This window comes from Ciconia boyciana, chromosome 18 (genome assembly GCF_034638445.1).
Source record: "Ciconia boyciana chromosome 18, ASM3463844v1, whole genome shotgun sequence".
Lineage (NCBI taxonomy): Eukaryota > Metazoa > Chordata > Aves > Ciconiiformes > Ciconiidae > Ciconia > Ciconia boyciana.
The window spans coordinates 2,391,572-2,412,200 of NC_132951.1; the positions used below are offsets into that span (position 1 = coordinate 2,391,572).

The 20,629-nt window shown below is 38.0% G+C and overlaps 1 protein-coding gene across 8 annotated transcripts in view; it reads left to right on the forward strand.

The window, feature by feature from the left end:
- TTLL11 (tubulin tyrosine ligase like 11) overlaps positions 1-20,629 on the forward strand; it is a 57,155-nt gene that overhangs the window by 15,753 nt on the left and 20,773 nt on the right. For 5 of the 8 annotated variants that reach the window (XM_072882822.1, XM_072882821.1, XM_072882825.1 and 2 more), the window contains 3 exons: positions 2,771-3,346; positions 3,951-4,046; positions 4,575-4,693. In XM_072882822.1, coding sequence (XP_072738923.1) covers positions 2,771-3,346; positions 3,951-4,046; positions 4,575-4,693 — 791 coding nt within the window. Of the gene's footprint in view, positions 1-2,770; positions 3,347-3,950; positions 4,047-4,574; positions 4,694-14,842; positions 14,987-15,680; positions 16,197-20,629 lie in introns of those variants that run through there. The other 3 variants (XM_072882826.1, XM_072882829.1, XM_072882828.1) reach the window with 2 other exon arrangements.

A 20,629-nucleotide genomic window follows, 5' to 3' on the forward strand; every position in this document is an offset into this window, starting at 1 on the left:
GCTCTACAAGTAATAAATAAACCAAAGTTTATTTAGGCAGTGGGAGATACGCATGTAACATGAAAGATCTGATATACAGCAGATTTCTCAGGCCCTTACAGTGACCTAGTTACTGTCTTCCTGATTTTTTTCGTCCTCAAATAAAGTGCATTGAAGCTTTCAAAGTTTAGGTTTGTTTCTTGGGATTGGGAGCTTTGTAGGCAATTTAAATGGTGTAATTGCTCTTTTATCTGATGTTAAAAGATTCCCTAATTCTATTGATTTCTTTTTTTTGAGAGAGAGTTTTGAGTGAATATGTGCTGTTTCCAAAAGTGCACATTTGAATCCAGCGGTTAGTTATTGGTGCCATGTTTAATTTTGACTCACTGTATCCAGTTGGGAATGACATCAGCCTCCAAACATTCCCTGCTAAATGAATGTATCAGTTTAACATGTTCAAGGCCAAAACAACCTTATTACAATAATCATGTTTTGGACTGCCAACTATTAACAGTCTGTTCCAGGTGGGATTATCTACTTTTCTCACAGATAAAATAACTGATTCTTTAGGAAAGAAAAATGGGCGTTTCCCTTTTTTTTTAATATATTTTTACTTCTTTATGTAACTGCCATTAGTTTGTTAAAACCAAAACCTCCAAAGGTATTTATTGTTGCTTCCAAGAAGCTAGTTTCTATAAATGGCTGTTGTCTGTTATAGTGCCAAGCTCTGTTTATGCCCCAGAAATGGAGCTGCTGATGTCAGGATGTAGAAACGACGGTGGGAGTGAGCAAAGAGTTCAGATTCAACTGCCTCTTGAATTTGAGACATTTGGATCTAGATCTGAGTTTTAGAACTTTTTTTTTTTCCTTTTTGTCCTTCTCACTTTCTGTGTGAGGAGGCAGACACCTCTCCGTAATCCTGTAATTCTCTATAATTTACTTCTGTGTTTCATCTTACTAAGGCCACATCTGGGATTGTGTAGGACAGTTAGGTTCTAACAAACCACGGATACTTCCCCATCACTGTTATCGTAATTTCTATTTGTGGCAAACCTTTTCCCTCCTATGCCCCAAGAATCTAGGGCACAGTGTGGGAAAAAACTCAAGATACGGGTATAATGGCTTATACTGTCCTCATAGATATCTACAAAGCAGTGAGAGATACACAGGTATGAAGGTCCACGCTGCTGTAAACAATACAGAAATAGGTCATATAGTCCTCCAGTGACATTCTTACAAAGTATTCAAGTTGACTTTACAAACAGAGATCTTTCACAGCAAGGCACTACAAACAATGGAAAGAAACCGATACTGAAAGGTACTGGTTTGCTAACCTTTCCTTTTTTTTTTTCTTTTTTTTTTTTTTTCTCCTTTCTCCTTTTCCTTGCTGTTTCTGTGTCTTGATGATCTTTATACACATGCTGACAGAGTGTTAGTAGGTGTCAAAATTTCTTACCTGCTATTTCCTTTCTAGTGGGGGCATCTCCCATCGCCCCATACATAATAAGTTCAATTGTCCATGTGTCTCTTTTGGAAAAAATGTTTCCCGGAATGATTCTATTAATTTAACTTGTTAGCAGTAAAGAGTATTTGACATAACTTCTTAAGAAATCTGCAAACTGGAAGCATCTCCCTGTGAAAGAAGTGAAATGTACCTTGTGTAGTGACTTTTCTAAGCATTTTAGCATATTAAAATGTGTTACGCTGCGTAGATGTTGGCGTTTGCGAGCTCGTACACTAGAGCGCACTGTGTTTCACACCGAACCAGCACAGCAGTGGTGAACGTCTGAACACAGACCGAACGTGTGCACTAGCTTGAGGAAATGACAGGCCAGGCACAGAGGGCTTTGTAGATTCATCCAAGGGGTTTGGTTTGGTACTAGACACCATCAAGTTCTCCACCAACTTTCCTTGCGTTCCTGATTTCACACTAGGTACATCTAAAGAAAGCATCTGAGTTGCCATGTGCTATGAACAGATCTTCCTAATACAAATCAAAGCCACTGAAAAGAGTTGTTGAAATTGTGATAGAATTTTCTTTATCTTGCATTGGATAGAAAGGTAGTAATTGCATGCCAGGCCTGAGGGGAGTTCTGGTATAATTTAGAAAACCCTTCATTTTGGGGAATGGTGGTAGGTAGCAACCGAGGCACAAACTCTATACTTTGTTTAGTAAAAGTAAATTTGTGGTATTTGCGTAATATCTGTACATGGCTCAATATTCCCTAGTTTTACTAACACAGGGTATCTGATTGTGAAAAATATTCAGTGGTGGAAAAAGGTATTATCAGTGCTGAATTTTTACTTTATCTTCCCTTCTTCCGGTATTGTTTGTCTGCTTTCATACCTCAATAAATTAAGGTGCCTTTCTATAGGTCAATGATTATCTTTGTCAGGAGTTGTTCAAAATGCAGCACGGAAGTTTAACTTTGCAGTTTCATATACATTAGTGACTAATAAAATGGATCTTATGAGATATACAGCACTTCATTCTGTAAATTGAAAGAATTAAATTGAAAAAGAAGTTCCTGAAATCATTTATACAATGGCTTGTTAAATAAAATGACCTTTTATCTGTACTAGTAATTCCCTACTCATGCTTTTTTGTTTGTCTTTGTGCTTGTCAGCACTGTTTATCTTCTACCTTTTTTGCACGGTGTTTACTACTATAGTGATGTGGTCATGTTATTTTTATTTATTTTTGTTTATGAATGCAATTTATTGGCTTTCATAGTATCAGCCCTTCTTCCCTCCCAATTAGTGTCTTTCAGTGTAATTCTTTTCCTTCTAGGTTCGTATGATGAAAGACAGCGATCCATCCTGGAAGCCCACTTTTATTGTAAAACCTGATGGAGGGTGCCAGGGGGAGGGAATCTACCTCATTAAAGACCCAAGTGACATCAGACTGACGGGAAGCATCCAGAGCCGGCCAGCTGTGGTCCAGGAATATATTTGCAAACCACTGCTTGTCGACAAACTGAAATTTGATATTCGTCTTTATGTCTTACTGAAATCTTTAGAACCCTTAGAGATTTATATAGCCAAAGATGGACTTTCTAGATTTTGTACAGAGCCCTATCAAGAACCCACTCTAAAAAATTTGCACCAGGTTTTTATGCACTTAACCAACTATTCCCTAAATATCCATAGCGGGAATTTCATCCATTCTGACAATGTAAACACGGGCAGCAAGAGGACTTTTTCAAGCATTCTGTGCAGACTGTCTTCCAGAGGAGCTGACGTCAAAAAGCTGTGGTCAGATATAATTTCACTGGTGATTAAAACAATTATTGCACTGACACCAGAACTGAAAGTTTACTATCAGTCTGATATACCAGCAGGAAAGCCTGGGCCGACTTGCTTCCAGGTAGGTTGGAATTTCTGCCAGGAATGCAGTTATTTCTATGCATGAATTAATTTTGTGGATGTTTAATTCCTTTTCTAAAAGCTTTCTCTAGTTACGTTGCTGATTGCTGGTTGGACGTAGTGCATCCACTGAATAGCATTGCATGAGCTCAGAGCATAGGTTCTCCTCACCCAAGTTTTATCTTTCAAATCTCAGTCTCCTGACCTATGGTACTACGAGCCATAAACATATATGGAGAATTTCAAATGGGCATCAATGATTAGTAGCAGTATTCACTCCAGTTTCCGTCTTCTAGGTGTTATAACTATGAAGCTTTGCAGCCTCCTAACGCAGCTATTATGATGGCAATTTTAAGACCCACTCGTCATAGGTATCCATGTTGACAGAGGCAGTATTTAGAGATGGGGGTAGTGCGAAAGTAGCCATTAGTATCAAAGACAACTGGTTTCAGTAATTATTCAGCAATACAGTATATTTCTCAGTTATTTCTCTTTTGTCCTTCAAATGTTTCTTTCTCCTGAATGTTGACATTTGGATGACCATTGCATTCTCTAGAAGAACACCATGAGTAGAATGGAAGTAACACCTTGCTTGTTATGCACAGATTTTAGGGTTTGACATTCTCCTGATGAAAAACTTGAAGCCCATGTTACTAGAAGTAAATGCAAACCCCAGCATGAGAATAGAACATGAGCAAGAGGTAAGACCTCTCAACGTGATAGTGATAGTGGAATGAAATTGTTTAGGTTTGGTTTTCTAGTCTTTTTCTTTGTTTGAAAGATGAAAGCTGTCTGCTAATATGAAATCTCCAAGGTTCTCTGTAATTTTCTGCTTTGAAATCATTGCTAATCTTATACACTGGAAACATGACTTATTGGAATTGTGAAAGCTCTCCATCATCTTTGTCGTAAATACATTTATTCATCATCCCCTGCAGTTGACTTAATTGTGTTTAGGGGATTGCTAATATTTTTTTCATGTTTGTATACATAATATAAATGGTAACATTGGCAACAATCTTTTTTTTTAATATTTCAATTTACTAGAGAAACTTGCCAAAAATTGTTGTAATATCATACTGAAAATGTTAAGGTATTTGTGTATTCCCTAAGAAGTATTTTGTAATCTATCATTGTGTATTTAAAACATATGACATGCATGAAGTTTGAGCAAATGTGGCATAAATAATCCTTAGTTCTGAATAACTGTATCCCTTGGTAATTTACAGCTTTCTCCTGGAGTATTTGAAAATGTCCCAAGCCCTGTTGATGAAGAAGTGAAAGTAGCTGTTATCAGAGACACTCTTCGTCTAGTGGACCCTCAGAAAAAAAAGAGAAAAGATGTCCAGTAAGTGTGTTGACTTGCTTTGTTTTTTGCATTAGTACCTTGCAATAATTATAAAAGTGAAATATTTTTTCCCAATTATGTTAGCTTATCCAGGACAATGAATTCCCAGCTGTCTGTGTGACTCCTTTTACATGCACAGTGTTAACTCTTTAAAAAAAGCTTGTAGGATATTAATTGGTGCTATGGTACAAAAAGAGTACTCAGATTTGTGGATCTGCCAGGGGAAGGTCAGGGAAAAAAAATTCATTATGCTTACTGTTTAGTAGCAGCCAGTCCACCAAATGGCATTCTCACGGCTTGGCACTGACCCCTTCCTCTGCTCCTTTCTTATAGGAATGGCAGAAGTGTGGAAGGAGCCGTGCAAGTGCTCTAGCTCAAGGAACTGAAAGGGTCCCCAAACTGATAGTAAATCAGGCTTTATCGGTTCCCCTGGAATATCTTACCTTTGATTCAGAACTGGTGCAAAGAATTTAGTAACTCGGGTTTATTTATTTGTACTTTTACTTGAGGCCTCTTTTTTGTTCGAAACAGTCATGAGATGTAAATTTGTGTATTAATTTGCTTGAAAGTCACAAATTACTCTGAATGAATTGCCCCGTTGGAGCTGAAAAGTATGAATATTGTATTTAGAAATTGCTTCTTTGATCTGTGATAATAAACATAGTTAAATCTGTGATCTAGAAATGAGAGGAACTGCCTGAAGCGGCTTGCACAGAAATGCTTGTGGTGGGATCAGGCTGAGAGAAATAATATCTTCTTTTTTGATGAAACACCTTGTTTTAAGCAGTTCCTTGGAGACATGAAAGAGAGATTTATTTTATTTTTTTTCCCCCTAGAAATTCTTGCTTATAGGCCTGCCTCCATACTAGAATATTGATTTTGCTCTTCTCTTGGCACTTAGTGGCAAGCTTAAATATGTTATTCATGTTCTAGAATGATTTCAAGGGCAAACTTGCTGTCCTTTTGTAGACAGAGTCCCACGAACAAGACATGACTGATAATACTTACAAGTTCTGTATTATTGTAATATTATTATTATAAGATCAAACTATTGTTTCAGAGGCAGTGCCACACATAGAGGTTGCTGTGGTCAGTATACGGAATGTCTTGCAAAGCAATCTATACTGTGTCTTGCCTGTATTTAACCTTCACCCTTAAGATTACTTCAGCATAAAAAAAAAAAGAGACATGACTACATAATTACAGGTTAAAAAAATGAACTTTTTCCAGCTCCATGCACTGAAGTAATGTCAGGCATTCATTAACTACATATTAGATATGGAAAAAGGCAAATGATAATTACAAATAAATTCCTGGAGAATGCTGGTGTGTGTAGAACACTCATTCAACTGAGGATTCTTCTCTGACACATTTTGAGTACTAAATAATGTATAACGGGATTAGTTGGTGATGAGATAAACCATTGGCTCTTCACAGCAAGAATTCACCAGTGATGCAGCTTTTTTTTCAGGGTAATCTGGTTGACAGAACATCTTGTTGGTGAATATCTACATGCCTTCACCATAAGTCAATCCTATTTCTTGCTGCAAGGGCAATATTCTGATAACTTTTTGTGTGGATATACAGGAACTCATGTGTGACAACTGCCCACCTGTTCAGCTGAGATTTACCCCTTCTACTTCCAAGTACTTTTTATTGAACTGGGGATGGTGCGTGGAACTTCTTGAGAGAGACGTGATCTTACTGTGAGCTTGAAGTAAAGGACCTCATTCTGATCACCTGTGGAGATTTACACCAAAGTAAAAGCATTTCAGAGAGGAACTGAGCACCAGTTGCTTTTGCCTCGTCTTCCCTAGCAAAGGTTTTGCAATGCTTTCGCTTTGTGTCCTGCCTCTCACTCGTTCCAGTGCATTTCAACCAGTTCTAACGTGTGCTCCCACGTTCCCTCTCCAAACACCCCTACCAGTAGCTGCAGAGAAATGGCATCATTCCTCCGTTTGCAGGACAAAGATAATAACTAAATAATTGACTGGAGACAGAAAGCTGGGCAGTAGTTTACCTATCTATAGTAATACTTCTGCTAGTCTAACTGTGCCTGGCAGCAGGGAAAGCAAAATTTGGCCTATTAATAGAAAAAAAATCTGAAAGAATTCCTGTTCTGACAGCTAACCAGCAGCAAACATCGTAAACTCTGCTTTTGATGCTAATGGAGTAATGGACATTAATCTAAGTAAAGTTTTAATGATATATGTAACACTGAGTTTGGACACACAGGGGAAATACTGAGAAGTCTGAGCTGCATCTCAGGTAAATACTCTGCTGTGGAGATGGATTTGATTTCCCTCTAATTATCTCCCAGATTAAAATAAATGAAGCAATTAAATTAAAGTGAGTTTTAGAAGTCATCCTGAAATACTTCATTATCAGGAAAGATTAATAGCTCAGAAATTTTTTTAGTTTAATTTTTCCTCATCTTTATGGAGTTTTGATTATCTTTTTCTTCCTTCCTTTCATGTGACATATAATATTGAAATAAAAGTTAAGTTGAATAAGATCAGTTTATCATGCCATACATATCTCTTAATTTTTCCAACTCAATTCCAGTCTCTACATGCACCAATCACTAGTAAATATCTTGGCACTGCCAATAATTAGTCATTGAAAATCTGCAGTGATACAAGTTCAAATGAACGTACTTAACTATACTTAGTGGCTATTGTTCCACAGTATGACTGATCTTTTCTTGGTTTTCAGAATTTGTCCTGGCCATTTAAGTACTGAGGCACGTGGTTAATATTTTGTGCATGTAACATGTTTGAACAGAAACTTCACATTCATGCAAAGATATTTTTTTATTTTAAATAGAAGAAATATCTTTTGTTCTAGAGATGAGGGAAGGCTTTGTGTTATTCTGTGATGCAAAGAACATAAGGAATTAAAACAGAATAAAAAGTGTCACAGGCACATGTGAGGCTTTTGGGAGGGATGGGCAGGGTGGGTACTGCGCAGCGCCTGCTTTTCCCTGACGTTATGCAGGCCCTGCTGGACAAATCCCCTATACCTCGTACACAGAAGACCTATTCTGCATGTCAAGATTCTGAAGGCAGTAGGTATCCCTATAAAGGTTAATGTCCTGCTTTGCTGCATTAATTTCCTTGCTGCTTCTGAATCCTCTGCGTTAGCGCAATTGTAGCCAAAGTCCAATGACAGCAGAGTTTCCAAGTAACTGTTAATGGAGAGATTTGGAGCCATGTACTGCTCTGCAGGGTGAAGATGTGTGTCAACGGCTCGGAGCTTCTCAAGAGGAGAATCTGAAAGCGGCTCTGCAGGTGACTTTGTTAGACAGTTTTCAAGCCATTCTGTAACCCAGAGGGTGAGTGGTACCTGGCTCTGCCTGACCACGTAGAGCCTGGGTAGCCCTTTCTGAAAGTAAAGAAGGCAGCTAATCAACTACATGTTGTGTGTTTTGTTTTACTTTTTTGCTCTTCTCTAAAAAAAAAAAAAAAAAAAATCTAGCTAAAAATGCATGGTTATAAAAAGAGGGTTTCTGATTCCCCCCCCAATGGAATTTTGCAGGAGCTTTTTTGCCCCAGCTTTAGCTCCTAGACTAGTCCTATTTTCCTTAGGCATCCTTAATTTGGAACTCAAGTTTCACTCATAATTCAGAAATTAAAACAGTTAATAAAATAATATGGAAGATGCTAACTCTTTGCTTTTGTTTGTGTGGCAGTACTGTTCGCATGGATTTTAAGGCTTGAGTAGATCCTTGCAATCATCCAGGCTGATGATGTGCTGGAACAAACGCAATCATTTGTGGCTGAGCTGTTTTCTTGGAAAGACAGAATTTTAAACTCCTCTGTAAAATCTGTTGAATATTATCAAACAAAGCTTATTTGCTTCTAGCATTACTACAGAGTGAATTCAGGGGGTAGTGATGGCCAGAAATCTTGATTTCTGCTCTGAACATCTGTCACTGCAAATTTCAGAATTATCATGGTGTTTTTTCCAGCTCACGTTTTTTCAGCAATGGTAGCTCTTTTGACTGGAATTTATGATCGAGTGAAGACCTTCAGTACCAGGTTAGCCAGCTGGTCGCTGTATCATCAGGAGGGAGCTTTCTTCCTCGAGTGAGAAATCTAATGTAAAAAAAAGAAAAAGAGGGGGAGGGAATGTAGTTTCTTTTTACTTAACATATTCAAAGCATCACGTATAGCAGGGGTGGCACATGTCCCTTCACAGGATCACAGTATGCATTTTTATCCAAGTCTGTAATAGGCAACATGGTCAGGAAGCTTGGCTACACCGACTTGAAGAGTGAAATCCTTGTCATATACAGTGTAGGGTAATGGCCTGAACTGTGCTCCATAATGTTTCTACAAAGAAACTTGTATAAGCTTGTATAGTATTAAATTTGCTCTGGATTTACTTCTTGCAGCAGAGCTGCTGTTCACAGCCTGCTGAAGGTGGGAGAAGACTTGAGCTAAAGGAAATTTGCACAATTAAATGAATGGTCTAATGACACCGAACAACATTTAAAGTAAATCAACGTTACTTATGTAAACAGCAGTTTAATTAAGATAATCGCTGATGCAAATCATTGTTTATGTTGTGCCTCCAACAGAAAATCCATTTTAAAAGGCTTCGCAAACTTCTATTTTTTTGTGCCTAATTTTGAATCTTTATAGTAGTAAAAGGTTTTAGTTTCAGTGTTTGTTTCATTATTAGCAATTTATTCTTCTTAAAATTGCATTAGATTTGAGGAGCAAAAAGGAGTCTCAGTCTTGTATGCAAATACTGTATATTCTCCACTGGATGTTAGAGGTAAACTGTTTGACTGGTGGTATAATTGCAAGCCACGAGTATCACTTGGAGCGGGTCTGCTCTAAATGTCTTAGGAAGATCATTTATATCATCTCATCAGTGCTAATGACCTGCTTTCCTGTCCTGTCAAAAATATTTGTGCCCTAGTTTATTAATGATAATTAATCCAGCCATAATAAGAGACTTCTTTATATTTTTGTTGCTGTTTATTCTGTGTCCCAGTATGATCTCTTGCATTTACATGCCTAGTTGCTTACATATTTCAAGACAGAAAATAAGCATTTTATTCTTTTGACAAAGAACGCATAGTATTATGACATGCTTGTCATTAGAAAAGAGTTGCTCATGGAATAAAATCTGCTTTTTACTTGCTAGAGATGATGAAGGTGCAGCCCCCTAAGTAATATAATGACTTTTATTCAGCACTGAAATAGCCATTGACAGATGAAAGAATTGAAACACTTTGGAAATAAAATGTAATTTAATCCATGGCTGTTACAAAGATGATCAATTCATTATGCCCACAAAAATGAGTGGTTTTGTTTTATTACCTATTATGGTATTGCTGTTTCATTGCTAGTTTATCTTTTCTTGGGTGCTATTCTCTGTACACACCACTTCAGTGTTTTTCTATTTGAATTCAGCCTTGAAATTTATTTGTGATGTTCTGATTATTTTTTTCTTCTTTTTCAAATATGTCAGGTACGATCCTCTTCTCTGGATTCTGTGGCTCTAGCAAATGTCAAATATGATTAACTAATTTTCTGAGCAGGAGGAGCCCCAATGTGGTCTCTCAAATTTTTGCAAGATCAGCATACAAACACTGGCTAATGTCACTCTGTTCAGAGAGCACCCTGTAAATATTAATGTATGTCAGTTTGACTTTTTATCTCTAAGTGTTACGCAGTTAGGAAGAAATTCCAGTCAAAGTTTTGTAGAACTTGCTACACAAAAGATCTTACTCGTTTCTTGCACAAAACAAGATGGTTCGTTTTTTCTACTGTGTGGATTACACATCTTTCTCACTTTAAATGAATTCTTTCTCTGATATAGGAGAAAATTAATAGTTTCTAGGAGGAGAATATGTGATCTGTATTAAATGAAAACATGAATTAATTTCTGGACATTCTACTTACGTACTTTCCGCCTTAACTGTAACTTACGTTAAAGTGGCAGCGTCTTTAGGAGATGTCTCCTGCTGTGCTAGTGACCGATGGGTCTAACCTTGTCTACTAAATTGCAAGAGGAATGTGCGTCTTTACTTAAACAGGCCTTTCAGTAATGTTTCTCTCGTGTATGTTTAAGACATTTTCCAAATGCTAATGTTATTCCTGATACCGAGGAGCAATTTTGTACTTCCTTAAAGAAGGAAAAAAAAGTCAGGAAATCACCTGTGCAGCTGTATTCCATTTATTTTCCAGACATTTTTTATTCAGTTTCATAACCTCCCCTGATGTTTGTGTCATGTTTAATGGAAATATGAAAATATACTGTGCAAAGATGTCTTGAGAGTATGATTATCCTAGATTTTGATGATGATAGTCATTCTTGCCATGGATTACTGTGTTTATCTCACTATACATATTCTAAGGTTATGATTGTGTGGCAGGGGTGGCTTAAGAGGGTCAGAAACTCAGTGCACAAACCTATGGAGAACCTGAATGGGAGAACTGGTGTGGCAGCTATCACCGATCAGAAAATAATGACTGTTCTTCAGTCTTGTAATGTATCTCAGTTTCTGCTTCTGTGAGTGAGTGTATTATGTTCCACAGGGATTCATTACTCAGGGTTGTCAGTGCCTTTGGCATTATATGGGGTGAGTTTAGTGCTTATAAAAATAAGCATGTAATAAACCTAGCTATGGTAGTATCAGTATTTTGGTTTCCGTTTGCTAATTGACTTTATGAGCAAATAAAGTCCAGCTCAAGCTGGAGCTTTAGCTTCATTCCTGTATGCCTTTGCTATCACTTGGAAGTCTGGTCAGGTTTTCAGCTATTCAAATGCTTCTCAAGCACCACCTCTTCATTCCAAGCCTTATTTCTGCCCAAGAGTGTATAAACTCATACGCGTGGCTTTCTCGAGATTGATCTTTCTACTCTGGTTCATTTTGGAGGCTGACACAATTTTTTTCTCCATCAGTCAAAATGACCCAGCATTCATATTCAGGCTCATTCTGCCAAAGCCCTTTGAAAATACATTGAATTAGACCCTTTCTCTTTCCTAGAGGGCTTTTTGGTTTACTCCTTCATCAGGCAGTCTGCCAACTTCAGTATCAATTCTTGTCTGTTACATTAGCCCATGCGGCTTTTGATGAGTTAGACATGTGAGGGAGACTTTTAAGTGTGATGTTTGTCAATGTTACTTCAGTTCAGATTAGCGAAACGTTAACTTTGGTTTTCTGTAGTTGGGGAGTATTTATTTCTACTGCTGTTTCTCATCCTGCTCAAGAAGAACTAGCCGCAACTACTCTGTTCAGCTTTGTGAAGCAAATGTTACAGGTGCCTTGATTTTTGCCCTCTGTTCTTGCTTTTCCAATTATTTATCTGCTTCATCCTTAAGAGCTTTTAACCTTTCTCCTGTTGATTGGGATAGGCCCTGTTGGAAATTCCACAGACTACAATGTGAGACGTCTCTCCACGAAGGGAAGGGAAGGATCTGGTAGTGCTTGACTCGCGGAATAGTTCTACATTGGTTTTAAGAGCCACTTAGAGGAAAGCACCGCAAGAGTGTGTACTACAACAACAGAAAATACAATACTGAGTGCAGAACAGTGGCAAATAATTTGAATGTGCTGTGGCAGCAGTCCTAACATAGAAAAGAGAATAAAATCTGCTGATAGAAAGAAAGTCAGATCTTTTAGTTTATAAGTGGCTTTATTTCACATGTAATCGGAAATGTTTTAATTGGCTAAAAATGCATAAATACACAAGCAATAATAATGTTTCTTCAAAAATAGCTAAAACCATATCCCTAGCATAGATACAATAGGAGTTCAGTAATGCACTTCAATATTCTTCTCTATCAAACCATTACAGGAAAAGTTGGTTTTGTGAAAATAACTCTGGACTAGGACATAAAAGATGTAATTTCCGTTCCTGATTCAGCCAGTTTACTCGCTGACCTTTAGACAAAACGTTTTCCTTCTGCTACCATTTTCATTCTGTGAAGAGGATGATGCCTTGCTTCTCCCATGCCTTGCCAGTCTTTCTAAATTACAGCATTCAGGATATGGCCTGTTATTATGCTTAGTAGTATATGAGATCAGTTTATGTATTGTTAGATAAAAATATTACAGAAAAGCTTCAGTTTTCTTCTGTGGAAGACTTTAGGTCCGATTCTACACTCTTCAGTAAATATCCCTGCTGGCTACTAAGGTTTGCAAAGCATTCTTCACATTTTGCCAACCTGATTGTCATTAGTCATCTCTTTATCTTTTACTTTCTCCCATACAGAGTGCTTAGAGTCATTGCATTTTCTATACAATATCACAACTTGGTGCACTGTGTGCTATTTGAATATTCAGAATATTAGGATTTTAAAAAGAGGTTTTCTCAATGTCATTCTTTGACGGTGTTATTTTAATCTTTATTCTCATTTTTACAGTCCTTTGCTAATAAAATAGAGAACTTATGGAATATCATAGTGTGCTGGTTTTGGCTGGGATAGAGTTAATTTTCTTCATAGTCACTAGTATGGGGCTGTGCTTTGGATTTGTGCTGGAAACTGTTGATAACCCAGGGGTGTGTTCGTCCCTGCTGAGCAGTGCTGACACGCAGTCAAGGCCTTTTCTGCCCTCACCCCACCCCACCAGCGAGGGGGCTGGGGGGCACAAGGGGCTGGGAGGGGACACGGCTGGGAGAGCTGACCCCAGCTGCCCAGAGGGCTGTCCCACACCATAGGGCGTCACGCTCGGCGTATAAAGCTGGGGCAGAAGGAGGAAGGGGGGGCATTTGGAGCGATGGCGTTTGTGTTCCCACGTCACCGTTACGCGTGATGGAGCCCTGCTGTCCTGGAGATGGCTGAACACCTGCCTGCCATGGGAAGGAGTGAATGGATTCCTTGGTTTGCTTTGCTTGCCTGCGCGGCTTTTGCTTTCCCTGTTAAACTGTCTTTATCTCAACCCAGGAGTTTTCTCACTTTTACCCTTCCCATTCTCTCCTCCATCCCACTGGGGGGGAGTGAGCGAGCGGCTGGGTGGGGCTGAGTTGCTGGTTGGGGTTAAACCATGACACACTGGAATGCACACAAACACAGCACTAAATAACTCCATGCTTGACAACAGATTAATTTATGATTATTCCCATTTTAACCTTCACCACTGCAAAAAGTGCTATTATAGTCCAGTTTTGCAAGTTGGTCTGTGTTTGCTCATATATTGTATTCTAAGCACTAACGTCTTGAATGTAAAGACAGTATTTTAACTGCCACATAAAGAGTGAATTCAGTCTTATTTTTAATCTCTTGAAATGACCCAGTATTGAAGGACAGCTGGAAGTGCTTAGAATGTAGTAAGCAAGCAAGCTGATGACAGGCCCAATTAATTTAAAAATTTTAATGGAGAAGAATTGATATGGGTTGCAGAATTTTAAAAGGTTTCGTTTTCAGCACTGTGAAATTAATTGGTCCAAAACCGTAGTATGCTTTTGCAGTAATTGGCATGCTGCAGTGCCCCGAGCTCCGGTGTGAACCGAAGTCTGGTTTTATGTTCTCAAATTGCAAATGGAGACCAGTTTGTCCAATTAGACTTGAATCACAATGTTTTGAGATGCAGCTAATCTAACTAGATTTTTATTGACATCTCTTTTCTTTCTTTTTGCTCTCTAAAACTTCTAGTGAGCAGTAGCGGAAGGATTGAAAATGAGCTGAGCAGTATGACCTGTCAAGAGTCTTTCCATAAAATCTGAACTTTCCAAACATTCTAATATATCAAAACGTGCTGTAGCAATTACCTCTCTTAGATACTCACACTGTATTACACTTTAATTTGATCATTAAGAAGTCTTTTTGCTTTCTTTTTTCTTACGAAGATTTTTAAATGAAAAGAAAACCTTTGTGACAAAATACAGAGACAAGTTGTATCAGAATCTGTCACTTTCCTCTAGTCTTTGTAGTGCGGCCACAAAAGTTGCTGTAATCTTCAAGGTTTGCCCAAGAAGGGAGGTCAGGAATAAAGCAGGGTGGCTACTTAGTCTCCTTCCAATTGGCATAAAAAAGCACGTGGAGGCAGCGGGTCTAAATACATCTTTGAATTCAGTTATTTGATTAGAGATTATAAGTGAGTCTTAATGGTAATAGAATCTGGTTTAAGGCACGCTGTGTTTTGCATCCCTTATAACCAGCAGTAATGACTGGGGCAAGAGGAGTCCCATCGACTTCACTGAGCCGTAATGAAAAGCCTGACGGCAAGGCTTCCCGGCGCTCGGCGGCTGTTCAAGCCTCGTTCCGTAACTGACAGCGTAGATGTTGGAGCTCCTTTGGTGTGTGCTCCTGCTTGGACTGAATCCTAACAAAGTAAGCTTCTTTTGTGGTGGTTTTTTGGGGGGTTTTTGGGTTTTTTTTGTTTTTTTTTTTAAATATAAACTCAGCAATACTTCAAAGCAGCTCTGGGAGCTTTGTTGCATACAGATGTTTGTTGGATCCAGCCATTGCTGACGGCAAGCTTCAGCTGAAGCCAGTGACAATTCAGATTAAGCATGGTCAGAAATTTGCTCGGGCTACATTGGGTAGGATATAAAACAAATAGCAACTTTGACCTTATTCATCAAGTACTTAAGTGCATACTTAAGTGTTGTGCAGCGCTAGCCCTCTGTACCTTTGAGAGAGTGAAATTACTGTAGTTGTTGAGGCCAATCACCTTTTCTTTTTACCTCAGAGGTAAACTGGGTTGCAAAAAATAATATGGTAGAGAAGTCCTTGATGCTCTTAGATGTTATTTCCACCACTCGGGGCTTCTCGTATGTAGCCTCAAGGCTGCCATCTCTTCAGCCTGAAAAGGGTTAGTGTTTTTGTGTTGAACAAGGGCTTAATTTCCAACTAATTTTCAGTACTTGGCCCAGGTTGTTTTGGGCTCCTCTGCCTCAGTGATTTAGGCATCCATCCAGCTCTGAACGTGTAATACATTTTGACAAAGAGTGTTAATCTGGGCTAACTCTTAAGTTGAAAAACTGTTGTGTAGTAAAAGCTAAACAAATGTATTTGTGCCTAGGGACTCCACTGCAGAGGTAGCAGGGCAGAGGAGAACTCGGCTTAGCGTGCTGTCTAACCGGAGAACAGACTGTTCCGCAACACTCCACATAAGGAAGTAACTTTCTGCTTATAAAATTGATTTAATTGGAATCTAATTTGTTCCTCATATAGGGAAAGAAACTAAGTTTATTCTCTGCCTTCTGTACTCGTTCTACAAATGCCATATCCTCTCCTTCTGCTAGACTGCATTAATGGCAGCCCGTCCAGTACAAAGAAGAGATGGAAAATGAGCAGTTGTTTCCTGTGTTAAGGAAACGGCTTAATTTTTTAAAGTACATTTTTAAGAGATAGTACTACATCATCTTTCTTTGGATTTGCTATAATTTCCTCTTTAGTTTTCAGTACAAGAAAGCTGTTGTGTTTTGAAGTTAAAACCACTTTTTTTCTCTCTGTCTTCAAGCATGGGGCAGAGCAGCGTCTGCGTGCCTTGTCTGTACCAGTGGGTTCACTGAATTTCCATGCTCCTACAGGGAAGGTGATTAGTAGTTAAGCTTGAGTGCAAATTGTTTTTTTCCTGACACTTCAATATGCTAATCATTTGAGCTGAGTTTCTGCTATCAGCAAAATAATCTTCACCTCTACTTACCCTGTAGTTTGCTAACATAATCTAGTTTTTGGGTGGTATCTTGACTTACTGCAGGAGTAGTGATTCAGCTGCACTCTTCAGTATGTTGCTTTTTCCATGGCTTTTGTATAAGGCAAAATTTCCATTATTAACCTGCAGTTAAATACTTCTTGAATGAAATTTGATTTTCGGAATGTTAGCTTAATTGCTTTGTCTAAAATTAAGGATGTATGTTTATGTAATTTGACTTTTTTTCCCTTTTACCTTCTTGAAGGTATGTTTGTGTTGCACAGAAGCAACTCTGCTTTTAAATTAATTTTTCCAGTTGGTCTATAATGTATAACTCCAGTAACTTGTCATTTTCTGTAATCTTTCTGATACTAAATTACTTCCCACCAGATAGATTTCATAAAATAAGTGTACAAGTATTTACTATAAATTGTAGTCTATATAGTGCATATTTGTGTATATATGTCTGTATATACAGCATGCTTATGTGTATCTTTGTATAAGGTACAAAAATGTCTTATTTTGTACCTGTCTTTTTGCCATCTTTACAATCGGTATCTTATGTGTACCTAAAATGACGACCAACCGCGATAGTTTTGGTTGCGTGAAATCTGCGGGGTGAGCCTTGAATACTTTGTCTTGGTTTCCAGTTATATCTTTGTAAGTTCTTCATGCGACTGCTGAGTTGCAGTATGTACTTTATGTTGTCTCAGGAACAGCATAGCCCACGAACAAATTGATTTAAAAAAATAAGATTTCATGCAACCCCGAAGATGTTATAACAAATCGATCAGCCAAGGGCATACTAAGGTATATCACCTTACTAATAAAAGAAACAAATCATTTCAGTGGAGTAGGGCTCCTGGGCCATGTAACAGTGTTTTATTAAGGTCACAGTAAAATGGAATAAATGAATGCGTAGGCATGGATTATACCCCTGAATACCAGCAGAAAGTTCTTACATGCACATGCCTTCTAAGAATTATTTATTTGCAATGTATTTAGATGTCAGGGTTAGGAATGAGAGAACTCGTAGGAAATAGTTGTCAATCTTGGTGCAGCTGTGAATTATAGAGCAAATTTAATGATCTAATCACCCCATGTTGTTATAAGAAATAACACCAGTTATGTATTTTCATTTGATGCAAACCATTAATTCACTGCGCTGTAACACGAAAGCCCAAGTTTGGTACTGTTAGTTTGAACAAAATACACTCCACTCTTTTTTTTTTTTTTTTTAATGACGGACTGAAGTAATGGCTAGTCCTTTCCATTGACTGCAAAGCGTGTCTCAGCTGCAGGTTTCACTGACTTGGATGCATGATCTGGGGAGAGCACTGAAAAAAGTCAGCTCAATTCTAACATTAATTGGAATTTTAATGGAAGCAATTTTTTTCTGCATGATTTTTAGATATTTCTGAATCCTAAAAATGAGACAATACTGTTTGAATGAGGTTATCGTATTCTTTTCAGTCTGAAGAGTTTCTTTGTCTTGAAAAAGCCCTCTTGCTTTTAAAGCATTTTGAGTAAACCTGTTAAGATACTTGGAGGGAGATAGAAAGGATCCTGGTTTTCATTGTGAATTTAATTTTGCTGATTTTCGCATGCAGTCATTAATTTTGTTTCAGCTGAAGTTGTTGAGATCTTAATTCTTCTTCATCCTTTAAAATAAAGAATCGCTAGGTTTTTCTTTGCCCCAATAACCTCTGAAGTGGGATATCAAAATGTGATGTAAGGTCTTTTTCCTTCCCAAGAAAATACCAAAACCAGAGGGATTGTTTCTGAACAAGTATGTCCTGTAAAATGTAAGTTGAGTGACAATCCTTAGAGGAGAACCAGGAGGAGAGAAAAACAAAATCAACTTAAGGGACCACAGAAGTAGAAGACAGGGAGACATGTATAAGGTAGAGATTCCCTGAGATAAAACCTGATAGAATAGGGAAATGTAAGAATTTCCTGTTAATTAGACTTTTACACAGGGACACTTAACTGGAAATAGTTTCTTAGATTAATTCAGTGACTAGAAAGTGCCAGGGTTTAAATGCAGGCTCCTAATTTGCGAAAGCAAACTTCACTGTGCTTTCTTGCGACATATTTAAGTGCATGCCCTGTTCCGTGCTTTGTACGTCGGTCGGTGCGGTGCTACATTACATGTGTGTTTGCTGTCCTAGATCTGGAGCCTTGCTTTAAGTGAGCAACGGCGTCTGTGCCACCTTTTCGCCAGGTGTCAGGGCAGTCATCCGTGCCAGGATGGAGCCAGTCAACGGCTGTGGAACAAGTATGTGAGAGAACGGAGCCATGAAATGGGTCCAGCTTGTAGTGCTAATATTTTAAAAGTGTTCCACTACTTTACTGGAGAGAAAAATCCATAATTTATACTAACAATTTAATATGAAGATATATAAATAATAAGATTTTTGAGGGTATTTGTAATATCACAAGGGGGTTTTAGACCTGAGGGAGTTATAGCGATGCATGTCAGACATTCTTACAAGACACTTGATAGAGTAAATCTTACTGCACTCCTTTAACACGTTCCCAGCGTTATTGGTTATCGTGTCAATGCTGGTTATTCCAGGGAGCCTTCCTTGGGCAACTGTGGGCACTATCTTATCCCTTTTCAGAAACAGGTTGAGATGAAGCACTCAAACCTGCAGTTTTGGGTTTTTTTGTTTTTCTTTTGCTACTTGACTTCCATTCACCTTCTAGGTCTTCCTCCCTCCATTCTGTGTTGCTTTGAACTTCCGTAGATTTTTCCAGTGTGTGATGGTAGTGACGGACTGCTTTGTAATAACCTCTGGTAGCTGCTTTCCTCTCTGGAAGAGCATCACTTTAAAATAACATGGATATACATGACAGCTGGAAATACCAATTGTTTGTTTGTTTTCTTTCATTCTACAGGAATACTGTGATTTGTTGGGACGATGTTGAAAAATATATCTTTTCCTGGCAAGATGTTTACTTTTCAAGACTTTTTTTTTTTTCTGTTGTAACTATAGGGTAAATGCAAGCATTTATTTTGCTAGCATTTGGTCTTAAATAGACATGGGATGAGAAGTGAAGGAAAAATGGAGATTATGTCTCTGATTTTTGCAGGAGCTTTATTATTCTCATCAGCTTCAGGCCATCAGAAAGTTACGTGTTCTCAGACACTGCAGTATGAATATTAGATGATATTAGTATGAATATTAGATCATAACCATATCGGAGAACTGTTTGCTTATTCCCCTGTTCATACTCACATAATAATGGCGAGGGAGTGCAAAGCAAGTTTTTAAGGGACAGCAAAATTAAGTGCTTGGGATTTTGGCTTGACTTAAGCATAGGCATTGAGCAGAAAAATAACATTTTCCCTCCTACAGATATCCTTCAGGTGTCAGTTCTGCAGGATCCTGGTTTTATTACATCAATCACAAGCAGCTTAAGGCTTCCAAAAACATAGTCACAGACAGATGTTGAGCCTGTCTGGGGATTAGAAATATCCTCTTCCATTAAGTATAAATTAACTTAATCACCAGGTATGAAAGATAAGCAGCATAAACATCATTCCCTGAAGCTTTCATTAAAATTAAAATTCTATTTAAAACTAGGCTCGTATTTTCTATGACTTGATCCCTCTTCAAAGAGATTATATCTGCTGTAAATTTTTACAGTGACAGAGTGACAGAAATTAATGTATTGGGGGCAGTGATGTTCTCTATAATTTAACTTCTGCTGCTAGTCATCTTTTAGCAGGAGAGATGATTGGCTTATTTTTAAGTAATAATTGGTCTCTAGTCTCTGAAAAAATTAGAAAGCAATAAAACTGCCTAGCACGCAGTTGCCACAAAATGAAAGCACAAAGCCACATGACTTAACAGCAGCGTAGTCATCAGTAGTGTTATTTTGTGTATGTAGAATTCACCTGCTTTAATAGGAGGATTACTGCTGATAAAATGCAATTGCAGTGCTGCTTTCTACTCCATTGGATGACAGGGTAAAGCTCCTTTTCTATCCTGGCATAATCATGACTGCTTTCTAAGAATAATTTCCACATGAGAAGAAATACCACGGGGTTTAGGTTTTTTTCTCTTCTACTTGGTGGTCTAATTTAATGTTGATTTCAATATATTATCAGGCTTTACAACTGGTTTGCCTTTGCAGTATCCTGTATTACTATTTTTAAGGCACACTTTTCTAAAGAAACAAAGAAAACTCTGGAGAAATAATGAGGCGCATAAGTACCTTAAAAGCAAATAGCGAACACAAATAAATCTACTAGGAATAACAAAAGCTACCTCCACAAAAAATAAAGTATTGGGACCATATTTAATGATCTTTGTTCTATAATAAGT